Raw genomic sequence first — 16,436 nt, 5'->3', positions numbered from 1 at the left:
ATTATGAAGACACACACCAATCTGAACATAATTACTCTGAACCGACTTTACCACATGAATAGGGAAACAGGAAGGAGCTCTTACAACAGTGACAAGGGAAATGGATTAAGGTTTCCTGTAGCAAGTGTCGGAAGGTTACCACTACTCATACCACAAGACCCATTTAATGCCTGCTTTGCAATCTTGCTCTCACCATGATTACACATCTTCCTTCACGATTCAGAAACTATGACAAAGCACTAGACAAGACTTAGCCATTTATGTCAGCTGCTCAGTCGTGAGACAAACCCTGTTCTGCTGCGCGCAGGCGCAGGGTAAGAGCTGCAACAAGTCTCTTTGGGTATATTGATATATAATTTTGACTGAACTCTAAGTAGATGCCTTAAGGATCCTACTCTGGTAAAGTAATCAAGAAATTCTCTAGGTGGTTCTGCAATTCACAGAAGTATGCCTGAGCAGACTTTTTTTTTTTTAAGGTTAAAAAGTGGCTATATGCAAATATTATTTTTGGTGCCATGATTTAATAATTTGCATCACTTATTACTGACCTAGAGATCTCTATGAAAATACTAAATACTAAAATATCATGCTGATCATGTCTGGGAAATACTTAAAAATACTACTGTAGGCTTAGTAACTGGGTAACTTAGACTTTAGGAATCCTCTGGAAAGGTCTACATGGCGTGAAATCCTCCCAGTCTCCTCCACAGATCAGGCGACGTCTTACCTGAACGGCAGCTCCGTTATGACAGACAGAATTGACACCTGGCAATACAGCACTCCTAGACCAGCCCTCTTATATCCAGACCCAGAAATCACTGATTTACACTACTACAATGTACACATTGTACAAAAGAACCCCAAACAACCAAAAAACTCCAATGCTTCCAACACAACCCATGGAGCTATATGCAGTTTCAATGCAGAGGATATATGACAGCTTCTCAGCTCCCGCTTTAGATATATGACTATATTGATGTTCATCCTGTAAAGCTAGGACAAGAAGTGTACTCTCATCCTGGGAAGAAGGTGGCATTTAAAAAAAAAAGAAAGAAAAAAAATACCACACACACAAAAAAACCCACAACCCATAGGCAAAATGTGAACACCTTTAGGGTTTGCCTCTTTCTGGCAATATATCCTGAATATATTGCCTTTATGCAACTACGTGTTAAGTTACACAAGCCAAGCATCTAGACAAGCACAGGCTGTATTTAAAAGGCCGTAATGGAAGAGACAACAGAGCAGGTTAATGAGTTATTTTAATTAAAAAAAAAACCTCTAAGACAGAGAAGAGTCTTCTTCACCTGACTACCTTTAAGAGTGCATTTTATAAATAAAGCTGCTGTAAGAGGGAATAAAGAATAAAGAACACAATGAGGTTTAGCATAGCATAGGAAAAAGTCTGCTGGACATCTAGGAAAACGCTACTGCAAAGCTCTATTTTAGAGCACCAAATCTCTGTTTTGAATATCAATACCTACCTCACAGCTTTTAAAGTGATTATTTAGCTATGCTTATTTGTCTATACTGAACAATATAAACAAGTAGTGAGTGACAGAAACCTTTCACCATAAGAGGATCACCAGACATTTGGAAAACAATGGCTACAGAAAGTATAGTTTTTCCTTATTTCTGACAAAACTGCTTTGTCTCAATATCTCAATATCTGGTACACATGCATATTGTTTTAATCTATATGTAATAAACTTTCCCAAATAATAATGCTTTAAAACACTTGCATTATGACAGTTGCCTTCACCTTACAGAATCATAAAATGGTTTGGGTTGGAAGGGACCTTTAGAGGTCATCTAGTCCAACCCTCCTGCAATGAACAGGGACATCAACTACTAGATCAGGTTGCTCGGAGCCCCTCCAACCTGGCCTTCAATGTTTCCAGGGACGGGGCATCTACCACCTCTCTGGGCAGCCTGTGCCAGTGTTTTACCACCGTCATTGTAAAATATGCCTTCCTTCTATCTAGTCTAAATCTAGCCTCCTGTAGTTTAAAACCATCACCCCTTGTCCTATCGCAACAGGCCTTACTAAAAATTCTGTCCCCATCTTTCTTATAAGCCCCCTTTACATACTGAAAGGCCACAATAAGGTCTCCCTGGAGCCTTCTCTCCTCCAGGCTGAACAACCCCAACTCTCTCAGCCTTTCTTTGTAGGAGAGGTGTCCTATCCCCCTGATCATTTCTGTGGCCCTCCTCTGCACCCACTCTAACAGGTCCATGCCATTCCTGTGCTGAGGGCTCCAGAGCTGAACAAAGTACTCCAGGTGGCGTCTCACCAGAGCAGAGTAGAGGGGCAGAATCACCTCCCTCGACCTGCTGGCCACGCTTCTTTCAATATGGTTGGCTTTCTTGGCTGAGAGCGCACATTGCTGGCCCATGTCCAGGTTTTCATCCACCAGTACCCCCAAGTCCTTCTCTGCAGGGCTGCTCTCAATCCCTTCATCCCCCAGCCTGTATTGACACAAGGGGTTGCCACAACCCAGCATCAGGACTTCACACTCGGTCTTGTTGAACCTCATGACGTTCACACGGGTCCACTTTTCAAGTTTGTCCTTGGCATCAGAACTAGCAGTTTGATTTTATCTATATTTTACCAGACTTCACAGAATGGTTTGGGTTGGAAGTAACCTTAAATATCATCTAGTTCCAACCCCCCTGCCATGGGCAGGGGCAACTTCCACTAGACCAGGTTACTCAAAGCCCCATCCAACCTGGTCTTGAACACATCCAGGAATGAGGCATCTACAGCTTCTCCAGGCAACCTGTTCCAGTGCCTCACCACCCTCATAGTGAAGAGATTGACTTGCTTCAGAATGTTTAAACACAGTCAAGGGAAAGGGAGGAACACATACATACATACTGATTATTCTTTGTGAAGGGAGCAACCGATGTTTTTGATAACAAATGTTGCTCACGGGTTACAAGGACATTTGCCACAGCTCAAAGTAGTGCGGCAAATACACCTAAAAAAAAAAAACCAACCCAAAAAACCCCACAAAATCCACAATCACAAGCAATTTATCTATGAAAGAATTTATCCAAACCAATAAAGAGTATAGTCAATGAACATACCTAGAATAATAAACATCGATGTGCACACTTTTGCTATGGGAATTATATTTTTGTTGTATTCTTTCACTGCTTTAAGGACTTAAAAAAATATTTCTACACTTCCCTGCAGCATCTAACTTCAACACACCACAATTTAATGGGCCATTACACAGTCACACATTAACCTCTGGATCTCTCCTCAAACACAGATACACCCCTTAGAATATGCACAAAATCTGACTGTTAGCTTAATAGCCTAATACTTCCTATTACTGTACTTCAGCCATTGTTCACAGATATTAGTCATGGCACTCCAGCTTTCATGAGGAAGCCCAAAACTGAGTAGGTAGCAATGTTTAGTAAGAAAGCCATTTAAAATTACATTAAAAAGGTTTCTAGTGGTTTTGCTTTGTTTTAATAATGCAATATGAATTAGGCATATGTAAAAGCCACAGAAACCAGTACTATTCTTACTTATAAGAAAATTGCATATAGCAAAAAGGTTTCTTCACACTAGTTCATCCAAGTACTATATCAAGCTGGCATATTAAATTATTTGTGTTAAGGAACAGCAGTATATTGGTTTCACTGCTTTACACACTGTACAAATACACACAGCACACTCTCCACGCCAACCTCAAAGCAGACATCGGAAGAGATGTAAGAGAAAAATTAATTAAGATAAGGCAAAAAGGGAAGGATTAAACAGCATTAGGAACAGAAGGCTAGACAATAATGGCAGATAGATTTCACTAATAGACAAATCAAGAGAAAGCAGTCCTCCAGACTGACATCAGTTGTCTATTTATGCTGCAGAACTAAATCGTATATTCAAACCATAATTCAAATACTGCACTACACATCTCAAAGATTTTCCTGTAAAACAACACTCTAGTCAAAAAATAATTCATACACTGTTTCATTCAACCATTTTACAGAAATTAACTTGATCTTGTAAATATTAATTCAAATTTTCAACATACATATTATTCCAGACTCTGATATCTAACCCCCTCCGAATACATATCGTAAAGTGCTGAAGTCTAAAAAAAGAATTATTTTTTAATCTTAAGCTTTGACATCTACCCGTTACTACCAGCGTAACGCTCTCTTTCATGCCTTGTGGTCTTGTACAAAAATGCTGCAAACTATCAGTAAAACCAGCTGATAATTTTAACTCCTCTTACACCCTATAAATGCAACTAATATTTCAGTCAATTAAACCTAATCTTCTTCGCCTATGAGATGATTAAGTTATGTAAATAATAATGCCTAATTTTAGTTTCCATGTTTCTATTTTGGGTAAAGATCTGGAAGAATGGCATACAGCTGAGAAACATTTTGTTCTTTTAGGAAGAAAGCACTGAAAACAACATTCAACAAATATTCTGTTCTTCAGTAAGCACAGAACTAAACATACTGAAAACAGTCCTATTAAGAGCTCCAATTTTTATTTCAGCAGCAAAGACCTAATTAAACAAAGTCGCCACCAATTTTTTTTACATGATGACAACAGAAGCTAAATGAAACTTAATTTTGCACTGCTATGCAGAAATTAGAATATTGAGTGCCAGAACTATTCTGTTTTAAAATTAGAGGAGATGCTGAGTGAACTGCTTGAAAGAATGCGAAGCCAATTTGTTACAAGCACAGCCAAAGTGAACAGACTTTTCTATTGCAGCAATCTGACACAAAAATGTTTCAATAATGTATATTTTCCAGACACATACTACCTTAATATCTCAGGGCCATATATTAAAGGCACTTTTTCAAAACAGCCTTTTCACTCAAGCTATTTAACCTAGTAGTGTCCAAGAGATAAAATCCCAAACATAACAACAATGACCTTTTACTACCATGTACAAGAAGATCATTCACAGGGACATGCACCTTATTTCAGACTGACGCTTCCAGGAAAAGTGAAAGACCTTTGCTTAAAAATTTATCTGTGCCAAGACCCAAGATCTTAAGTTTCTTAATTTTGTCTGGAATACTACATAACTTTTCAATGTGAAAGCAAAAAGTGAAACCAAAATCTATTCCATTAGTTTTTCTGTGATGCAGTGTTTACTGATTTAGTTCAAACCATTTAATTATTTGTTATGCATAACAAAAAAACCACCACCTTATTCCAAAAACGTGAAGGGAATTTACTTATAGTTGTACCGCACTGGCTCACGTATTTACAAGACAACCAGATTTTCTGAAAACTATCTATTGGATCATTACAGCAGAATCTGGGGGGGGAAAAAATATATGTATGTGTGTATATATATATACACACACACACCTAAAGAGCTCACAGTAATACAGTGAGGAGAGCTATAAAATAACACTGTTAAAATTCTCACCAGTATGTTAACTGGGTTTCCTTATTTCATTAGTTTTCAGATTAAAAGACCTCCAATAATTAAACTACAGAACACTGGCAGTCTTACTGCAACAGCTGTCAAAAATAAAAAACAAGGAGTTGAAGCATAAATAGTTTCCTGACTTGAAGTACTTTTGGTTATTGTGCATTGTCTTTAAAGACAACTGGTAAGAGCTGCAGTGAATGTCCAGAGCAAGAGACCTTCTACAGACCAGTACTATCAAACTGCAGCAGAACAGCAAGACTCTTCAAATAACAATGTCGGATTCATTAAACATAACTAATGATGAGGCTCTTACAGTCTCCAAAGAAGGGGGGGGGACGACACACCCAAACAAAGCAGGGGGAAAAGCTCCAAAGCTATCTACCATTTAAGAAGCAACCAGAGCAAAATCTGAGGTTTCATTTTTATTAAGAAAATTACTTTATCTTCAGCATGTGTGTTACTTCTCGATTCACTGATTACCAATTATAATTATAGCAAACCTGTAGTTTACAGGAAGAAATCCATATGACATTTTTTGAGAAAAGCAATCAATTTAATCTCATTTCTTAATGGCTCCTTTCATTTGGCTTCCTTCTAAGATCTCACACACTCCTACGTAGTCAGGAGATATACAAGAACATCCCAGCATACGAGTCGTCTTTATATAAAAAGTCCCTCATAGAAGGAAAAAAATTACCTCATCTTTGGCATAAGTCCAGCTTCTTTCCTAAGATCTGGTAGCTGATTTCCATTCCTAGGGTAGATTGTGAGCTCTTCCAACACCTCTGCAATCTCTGTTCTAAGGATATTGCTTTTCTTGTGAACAACCCTAAAACTGTATTTCCTATGATTTTCTCAGGTCCTTAAAATAAAGGAAACCCTGCCTGCCCAAATTTAATGGTTCCAATCCCAGAATTTAAAAAGAAGTAGCTTTACTCACACTGTCTTTTTTTCTAGTCATCACTTCTGCGACTTCATTGCTCTGTAGCTGCATGAAGTCAGGGGCCTCAGGAACCACATGGGCTCACAGTGACTTTTTGTCTTATTCTTAAAATACAGTTTTCCAGCTGAGCAGCTCTATCAAAGGCACTACTCGATTATTATAGCCAGGACTCAAAAAGGTCAGAAAACAGCATGCTGCTAATTCATTTTCCTACCCTTAGTAGTACAGCTTTCTGTAAGAAGGGGGAAGGATATGAATAACTACTTTCAGCTTCAGAAAATGCTAAGATATTGCCCCAATCCACATCTGGGGGAAAAAAGAAATTACAGAAGCAATATGGTATGGCCAGCTGGTCAGCAGACCAACAGCAAAGCTCAGAACAGAACTACTAGCACTTGAACAGTCCCATGGTGACATTATTCATTAAGCTGTACCAGTTCCGAATACTGGTGTGTAATACAGGCTGTTTATACCGGTAATTTCTGATTAATAGCGAAAACCTTTTGTACGTCTATGTATAGGTATGCATATGTGTACACACATGCACACCGACGTATTTATTCTTAGCAATAGATCTGCCCCGCTCCTTATCTACTACCTCAATGAAACATCAGTAAACAAAGAAAGCCTGAGGCTACTACATAAACCAATTAAGTTGAATACAAATAATTTCCCCTGACAATTCAGTTCCCTTTCTGAACACTGCTCACTGGATACAAGGGGAAGAGAGAACCAGAAGTCATTTAACACATGCAAGAGGAAATCCTAAGCAACCAATATTATATCAACAGGAAAAGAATCAAGCTGCTGAAAAATTATCTCCTCAAAGAACTGTAGAGCTATTATCGAAACAAAAGATGGATTTTTTTTTTTTTATCCCCTCCATAGAAAGTGGATGAACCCTTATCTCAGCTGAAGTGAGACAAACATTGCTTACTTCCTCCTTTCAACACTCCCCTTCCAGGTTATACCCTCTACCATGGTAAAACTGCCACCTAACTTAGTGCTGTTGCAGGCACTTTACACATGTTCTGTCTTCCCCTGCCAAATCCTGCAGCACATCCTTCCACTGATGCTCACAGGTGTCGAGTCAGGCTCAAATTATGCCTCCATTAACCACCGTATGTCATCTCATCTCAAAGTCAACAATTCCTGAAAAGTCATTCCTCCTGCCTGCCAAATGGGCAGTAAGTTCATTGTAGTTTATATGTAATGCCCCCATCTCCAAGTCTGCTCCATGCAACCTGCAGTACCAAGCTTTCTTTATCTTTTTCCACATACTCGTTTTAAATTATCTCAACACCAACTGTACGTTATCAGATCTTATGAAGTCTAGAAACAGCAGCCAAAACAACTAGAGCTGTTACAAGATCACCACTATAAAATGTGAAAGCACTGTTATATTTTAGATGAGCAAGCTCATCTAAAGTAAGATGAGAACAGCTACTTACTGGCTTCGGCATTTTTCTTGTTTTCTTCAGTCCCTTGTCCACTTATGTCTTTACAAACTTTGTCCCCTTCTGTCAAAAACAAAATTAAAAGGGTTATTTTAAAATAAATCATAAACAGAGTTAATTTAGATCACAGCAAATAGTACAAATTCCAAAGCAGATGAACAGATGCTTTACATGTATAAAATACACTTTTCAGTAGATAACAAATAAAAAGCAACTAAGTTAGCCAGTACCAAAATCTACAGCTCTCCAAGCAGTAGCCTCCTTTCAAGCTTTTGTGCAATAATAATCCACTAATGTCAGAATAAAGAGACAACAGTTCCCCAAGTGCTACAAATTCTTTTTCAAAATTTTGGTATCAGACATCTTCTAGTATTAAAAACCTTTAAAATTATTTGTGAGGAGATAAAATTTGTACAAGGGACTCCAAAGCTGTAGGTTAATCTGTCAGCTCTAGTCAAACTTAAAACATCATGAAAACAAAGGAAAAAACCTAACAATTTTAAAGCATCAAAATTGTATTTCATGTCTATAAAAGCTTCCATTTCTCTCAGTGAAGGAACAATACTGTCATTTTTTCCCCAAATGAAGAGAAATGCAAGTACACCATCACAGTACAAAAAGGAAGAAAATCTGCTCTGCTTCAGGCAGAAAGGCTGCTAGTTATGTCTACACAGCAATGAAAGTATTCACTGCTGCGCTCTCTTCCAAAAAAGATTTTATGCTTTCAAACAAATACCCTTGCGATGTTATTGGTAGATAGCATCCTGCCTCCTTCTAACTCATTCTAACTCAGAAGTGTGCAAGAAGGTGACTAGCTGCTTATTCTTTCTAAAGTAATTCATCAATCAGTCCTGCTGCTGGTCTGCAAAGAGCAGCAAAGGTAGCATTGCCTTCAAAAATAATATTAACTGGAATTACTGTTATACTAACAAAAGTGACATACTACTCCAAATAATCCAAGACTCCAGTATTATAACTCCATGACTGCATCAGATGAATAAAATTTTCAGAAGCGCTTTGAAAAAAATGTATGAGAAAACCAAAATGTTTACTAAAAGTTTGCTTTTGTATAAATGATTTCTCATCCGTAAACAAAAATGCAAATATAAAGTATTGTATATATTTACAAAAGAAGTTATTTGTCCTTGCTTCTTGGCAATACAAAAGACAACAAATATTAGAAACATTTGCACAGCAGCCTAAGGTACACTAGTATTTCCATTTTATTTTTTTCTAATCTGTAGAGATAAGTTTGAAAAGAGGGAATGGAAAAAGAGATAAAAGAAGATAACAGAATTTAAGCAGCCTCACTGCTGTGTGCTGGTAAAGAAAAATGAACATTAAGACTAAAGATTACAGAAAGAGAGATCTAATGGTACAATGCAGATATGGAGCAAATTTTGTTTAATGAAAAATCAGCCTGAAAAAATTAAAACAGTATCTTTAAGTTGTATTCATTATGACATGATTAATGTAGTACAACTATAAAGGTATAATACTACATTTGCCCAGCATAAGACAATTACATTCCAGTAGATTTTTTTTTTTAATTACAGAAGATCATCTAAAGTATTGGATGGTATCAGTAAGACTACTTTACTACTCCAAGATATCGTTCAATCTATTCTTGAAAAATATGAATACAGTTTTCTGCAATTACACCTTCCTTTTTTCTTTTAAACCAAAAAAGGTTGCTGGGAGAGGAACACAGGAAAGGGCAGGAAGGTTTGTTTGGGTCCTCACAACACTGACTTCTGATAAAATTCAACAGCACATTTCCAGTTCACAAAAGAGATTGCCCCTTCTTCTCCCCTCCTTTCCCTAATGTACTCCTCAGAAAAATTCTGGAGAGCGGTAAAAAGCAAAACAAGCTTGGCTGTAATATCTGCTAACAGTAAGCAGGATTCTAAGCTGTAGTAGCCCCTGTGTTCACCTTTCTGACAGTAGAGGCTCATTGCTCGCAAAACTGAAGACAGATCTAGGCCCTAGAGTTAAACTCAGTTAATTAAGGATGCAAAAGCTAAATTAGATTCTCACCACCATTTTATAAGCGTGACAACTCAACAGTACAAAAAGGAATAGAAACCAGCACAACTACTTTTATGTGCCTACAGTTATATTAGCATTGAAAAGAAGGCGTATGGGAAGATGACTGATAAGTCCAGCCCTCCAGCAGACAAATGAGAGCTTATGGCACAAGAGATCTCTGTCATCAACTGCCTACTTTCTGAGGTCTTATAAGAGAGACCATGCCTATCTCTTTCTAAAATGACTGTCATGCCCTCACATGTTTTATCATTGCAAATTCTTCCATAAATATGTCCTAACTTTTTGCTTTGGGTTTTACACAAAGAATTTATTTAAAGTACCACCAACCAATCCTAAATTACTTATCTGAAAAAAATATTTTAAAACCTTAAGGTAATTTTTTACATGAGAAATGTGACTTTTAAGTTTTATAAGATAGTTCTATGTCATCAAATCACAACTGGTAGACATGTAATTTAAATGAGTGTAGAGAATTAACATTTATTGTTCGCATGCAGTAAAACAAAGCTATCAGCTAAAAGTAAGAATCCTCTTGTGCAAAAACTCAACAAAAGTGAAATCTCACTGTCAGTGCCACAGATCTCATGGGCCTGATAAATTATCACAGTACACAAGGAACAAGAAAAAAAATCTATGCAAGACAAGTAATAGCCCAGGTATTTTTTGTTGAAGTATTTGCTGTAAGATCTTTTATTAGAGAAAAAAAAAATCTATAATTTCTAAAAAAAAGGAAATTTAATAAATTAAGACCCAACTATGGTGAACTTGTTTCTATTTCAGATCATAAAGACCTTGTGCCATATTATAAGGAAAAAAAAAATAAAATCACACTCATCTGATAGGGACTACAGCTTAAATTCATGGATCATGGTTTCCACTGTATACATAATGCAAACACGAGGTTTCATATGCTTTTATACTCAAAGCGTTACACAATTTCAAAATAGTATATTCACACAAAAGCATTACAACTAAGTACTATAGGTATATAAAAATAAAGTTCACAGATATTAAAATTGTGCAAAAACTGAAATCAAATAAGCACTGAATAGAAAAATAACACCCTATCTTTCCCAGTTGTTGACACCAGCTAACATTAAAAACAAAATAAATATAAAGAAACTATTTGTCCAAACGAAACAAAAAAAATTCACTTCCAGGCAAAAGATTGTGCACCTCCACTATTATTACTGGCATGGGAGTTCACTTCTGCTGCTTATGCATTTCCAATAAATTTATATTTAGTGAATGCAACCATATCAGTTTTACTAAATTTTTTATCCTTGAAACAATTACTTATACTTACTTTTATCTTAACACCCATGTGAAATGGCATTGCAAATAGAGGGGGGAGGGGGAAACCCAGCTAACTAGGACTGGGAATGATATCCCTGTCACTTCCTGCATCCTGAACCCAGCTTGTGACGTACTAGATATAAAGGCTCATCACTTTGGCATTTCAACTCTCAAAGGTGCCTCTTCCAAGTCAGTATTAGCAGGGTTGTGACTTTGCAGAGCTCCTACTGCTACAGCACCCCAGCCCTCGAGACCTTCACAACATGTCCAGAGTCCAGATTACTGTATCAAACCACCAAAATATCAGCAGGCTCCACATCACAAACAAACAAACAAAAAATCATCCAACTTCAAGAATTCTCTTGACATGAAGAACTGTGATTTCAACTCATTTCACTACAAGGCAGTTTGGATTTTTACATCAGTATCATCCATGTTTCCAGTTATGCCACAGAATCCAACAAATAAACCAATTGTTGAAAGATGACAAAGAAAGCTTTCTTCAGAAAATGATGGTGCATAAAAATGCTTGATGCCAAAATTCTGTCAAATAATTTATGCAGCAGCTGTTTTCAAAAGAAACATTCACACACACAGCCATGGGTCTGAGGTCAGGTGAGGATGGGATAGGAGGCTTAAGCAGGACGCCTGGCTGGCAGAGAACCAACCCTCAAAAGCAGGATCCCTCTCTGACAGCTTAGGACCTTCTCTCAGAGGCATTCTCTTCAGAAATGTGTCTCCTAAGCTCTAGCAAGAGGTTCATCATCTATAGTCCTAGATACACACGGCAGAGACCACAGAGCTTTAGCCACAGCAATACAACTAACTCATTTATTTACAGGAACTTATTTAAAATTAATATACTTTTTCATTCCAAAGTCTTATACCATTCCATTTTTTGTGACACCTAAAACTTTTAGATCTTTGGGGAGGCAGCAATAGGCAACTTGCAGCCACTGTACCTGACTAACAGGTCTCAGTTTTCTACAAAAGCGCCTCTCTACTCCAAAGCAGCCTGTGAATGCCTGCAGGGCAATCATCTTTTACACTAGCAGCTCCCTAATGACACACTTGCTGCAGTCCAATAAAGAAGTTCATTCGCCACAGACTTCTGCATACATCTCTTTCAGACAGACAGAGGTTGTCTGCAATATAAGCAAACAAAGAAGGGAACCAAAACAAGCCATCTAGCTCACAAAAAAATGAAAAAAAAAAGAAAAATAAAGAACTGAATTCTATAACTAACACATAATAATTGAGATTTGACCAGTGCTAGAGTATTACATACCAACTTTTTTTTTTCTTTCATCCTTCCCTGGAAACATGGAAAAACCGCCTGGACACGTTCCTGTGCCCCCTGCTCCAGGTGTCCCTGCTCAAGCAGGGGGGTTGGAGAAGGTGATCTCCAGCAGTCCCTTCCAACCCCTGCCATTCTGTGATTTTGTGATCTTTACCTTCTTAAAGCCACTGCTTCCCCAATCCTCCCTTCCCCGAAATACTTGATAGGCTTTCTGTCTCTCTGAAAAATAACTGCAATACAACCGTACAATTGTAATGCATTAAATGGATTTATAGTTAAACTTATTTTGAAGTGAAAAGTGAAGTGTTTCTTCCAAACTGGAGCTCCTGAAAGCTTAAAAAGTACAAACAAAAACGTGGCAGTTGTCAATGCAGTAGTTAAACGAAAAGCAACACAGACCAGCCAAAGAATATTCAGGCAATGAAGTTTTACCAGTTAATAAACTGGTATGCTATAGATGTGCTACAGAATTTACATACAGGTTACACTTGTTAAGTTTAGTAACGTTACTTTAACTTTGAGCTTCAAAGTACCCACAACTGCACTACTTGGAATAACTCCAAGATTTTGAAGAGTCCTACAATGACAGGATGACCACTCTTCCCATCCATGTACATCTGATATACAAGCAAAAATGGAAATTAAGTAGTGTGTCTGATGCAGGTACTCTGTTGTTTCAAGGTGAAAAGATCTTTATTTTAAAATATAGTTATCAAAGAACTATAATATAACCAAAATTGTGGGTACATCCCATTTCAAAACCAGGTATTGTATTTTCTGAATAATGCTGTTAAGTCTTAGAACTAGTTCCATAAAATAAAGAAAACTTATGATCTGGCCACTCGCATCAGCTGAAGTTCTTAAATTGAAACGTTCTAGTGTAAAGATTATTAACTCTTTTTGGGCCAATGTAATATTTGTTTTTCCTTCTACTACATGACTTGACAGTTTCATTTCAGAGTGATTAATGAACGTCTAAAGCAGAAAGGAAAAAAGTTTTAAAATTCAAAGCACAGCTAAGAATTAGCCTACTGGTAAAGTTAACCCACAGATGCAGCCCTTCAGTGTTGAATTTACCTAAGCCCCTTCTGCCTGGAGTATACTCGCTGAGCATGCAAGATACACCAAGTGCTACTTTAATGGATCAGTATTCAACAACCAGGACTTTCTTCAGAAGTTTGTAAAAAGCTTTGTTTACATTTACAGACTTGAAAATCTTCCCTTTCCTCTACTCCCACTGCCACCTAACATAACACAAAGTGAAAGGACAGCTTTGATGTATTTAACATCCAATAGAATGAAGTAATACCTTAAACAGCTTCCCTCTTCACCTTTGCCAACAGAAGTACCCCTTCTCAAAAAACTAAGCAAGATCATTGAAGAAGAAAGGCCATATACCTATCCTGGAGCGGCTAAAGTAACCTTCTTTACCAGGAACTGCCTTGTAATAGAATAACCTCTACACTTCTTACCCCACCTAATTTTACATCTTGTAGATGGATCCATATTCTCACTCTCTTTACAACTTTACCTAATCTTCTGTGAACCAACTATTTTTCCAGCAGCTCTATTATCATCAACACCTGCAATGCTCTCTACTGCAGTGGCAGAAATAGTCAGACCAGAACTCTTTTTGTCATCTCTACAAATACTTTTACACTGTTTCTTTCAATCAACATGCAAGGAAAACTCTCTGGACAGCTCCTGACGTGTCACACCGTGTGGTTTTTTGTGTGTTTTCTAAAGCTGTTTGTCATACTTTTGCTCTCTAGTCTCCCAATCTGATGGAAGAGCTGTGTCACTTCGGCACACAGCCTGGAAATATGCCACTGCCTTGCAATTGCCATTTACTGGGAGGTTGCTTATCTGGGAACATTGCACTGACTTGCAGTTTATTTTTCTCACAGCCCCTCTTATACTAAATCAATAGAGGCAAGTCTTATAATTCAATAAACAGTTAGGACTTGTCTCTTATCTTTAACGATCACAAAGCAACCTCATCGCAGTAGCCATAACGTAACTGTATATCAACTCCACATCCACCCTTGCAACACACATTGCTCAGCAGCGTTGTGCCAACGCACGATATAAGACCTGACAGCAACGATGGTATGTCTACAGTCTTCTGAATATGTGAAGCGCTGTGCAGGCTGACGCATCGTCAAAACGCTTCTGTGATATAAACAAAATGACAAGCAGCTCTGTTGAAAACAAAACAGAGTAAGATGTAGGGACACCTCTGAGGCCTGACACAAACCAGTCGCAAAGACAGAATTAATTAAAACTCAGAACTGCAACTCCCATAACTCACTTAAACAAACTGAATTTAAAAGGCTGTACCAGAAAGAGGAACATGAAATACTTGTCTAGGGTGTTACACAGACTGGAAGAGACAGCTTAATAGCACCTTACAACTGATGTGATTAGTTGTGTTGGCACGGAGTCCAAAGAGTTATTTTTTTCATGTTTGAAGTAAGAAAACTGACAAAAGAGAAACGAATTCCACAAAGTTGAAACTAAAAACCCCTTATCTGCACTAGACTTTAAGCGCAAGGTTAATTACAAATGCCCACGACTCGTACAAAACATTAATCCATTCAAAAAGAAAAACAATGCACAAAGGCTCATTCAGGGCCGCTGCGCCCATTACGTCGGTCAGTATTTAAGGACTCTAAAAATGTGCGTTTGTTGAAAACAATAGACAGCAACAGATGCTTCACAGAACTTGTTTATGAAGTAATTCCTTATTATTCTTCCTCACCGACTCAGGCAGCTGGCCGACCCGGCTGCCACATGGCTACGGTAACCCCGAGAGCCGCAACGCTCGGGGGCATGAATAATGCAGAGGGGGCTGCGCGGCGCGGGCACGACCCGGGCGCGCTCCCGGGGCTCCCCCGACAAAGCGCCCGCCGCCCACTCCCCGGCGGGGGTGGGCGTTGCGCCCCGCAGACAAGCAGCGTGGTGACAACGCGGCGTTGCCGCCGCAACAAGTCTCCCCGCTGCGCGCCGGTGCCCCCCCATCCCCCGCCCGCCGAGGGCTGCGGGCGGGCTCCCGCTCCCGCCTCAGGCTGCCGCCAGCGCGGCGGGGGAGCGGGCACACCCCCCCGCCGCCGCCTGCCGCCCCCGCGCCGCCCTCCGGGGCGCCCCCCGCCCCCGCTGACAACCGCCCGCGCTCCCCTCGTCCCAGCGCCCCGCGGGTCCGGCGCGGCCGCTCCCCGCCGCCCCACCTCAACTCACCAGGGGCTCCGCTCCCCCGCCAGCGGGGCGGGCGCTCCGCGGCGCCGGGCGGAAGGGGGACACGAGACCCCGGTGTAGGGGCGCTGGGCGCAGCGCTCTCCGCTCCGCCGTGGCAGGGCGGCGTGTGTCCCCGTCCCGCCCCCCCCGCCTCTGAGCGGGACAGGAGGCGCTGCGGGGCCGCCCCGCGCTGCTCGCCGCGCCGCTGGGGACGAGGCGCCGAGCGCGGCGGCCGCTGACAGCTCCGCAATATGGCGGCAGCCGCCGCCGTTCAGATTTCTCCCCCCTCCCCACTATCAGATGTTGCTCCTGCGCCCGCACTGGGCATGCGCGGCGCGGTCGGGCATGCGCTTTAGGTGGCACGAAGCTGCTGCCCGTACTGTTGGCGCTGGTGGAGGGGCGCGAAAGGAGCTGTTCGTGGTCGCGGGGACGTGGCGGCGCTGCTGGGCTGAGGGGCCGGCCGTGGTCGGGGCTGCTGCTGGGGTCACGGAGGGTGAGGGACCGGGGCTCGCACGGAGGGGCAGCGGGGGTGAGAGATGGAGCTCTCGTGAGGGGACGGCGGCAAGTGTCCAGCCTGCGAGGCGTCGTCCGGGGCACGGCAGCTCCGAGGCCCGCCAGAGGCGGCACCGCGCTGCGGCCCCGCGGCACGGAGCTTCGCAGCGTCCCGCGCACTCCGGCTGCGCGGGTGCCCCGCGGGAATCAGCCCAGCCCGGTCGGCCCGCGTCTGTTTG

The 16,436-nt window shown here is 40.6% G+C and overlaps 1 protein-coding gene across 1 annotated transcript in view; it reads right to left on the bottom strand.

Moving 5' to 3' along the window:
* Positions 1 to 15,886, bottom strand: part of RDX (radixin) — a 42,653-nt gene extending 26,767 nt beyond the window's left edge. Inside the window, exons 1-2 of the mRNA XM_064441229.1 lie at positions 15,709 to 15,886; positions 7,821 to 7,889 (exon numbers count right to left, since the gene is read on the bottom strand). Of these exons, the coding sequence (XP_064297299.1) occupies positions 7,821 to 7,832 (12 nt within the window). The 5' untranslated portion in view covers positions 7,833 to 7,889; positions 15,709 to 15,886. The remainder of the gene's footprint in view (positions 1 to 7,820; positions 7,890 to 15,708) is intronic.
* Between the last annotated feature and the right edge of the window lie 550 nt (positions 15,887 to 16,436).

This window comes from Phalacrocorax carbo, chromosome 1 (genome assembly GCF_963921805.1).
Source record: "Phalacrocorax carbo chromosome 1, bPhaCar2.1, whole genome shotgun sequence".
NCBI lineage: Eukaryota > Metazoa > Chordata > Aves > Suliformes > Phalacrocoracidae > Phalacrocorax > Phalacrocorax carbo.
Note: the sequence above shows the minus strand (reverse complement) of the source record. Positions and strands in the feature narration are given on the sequence as shown.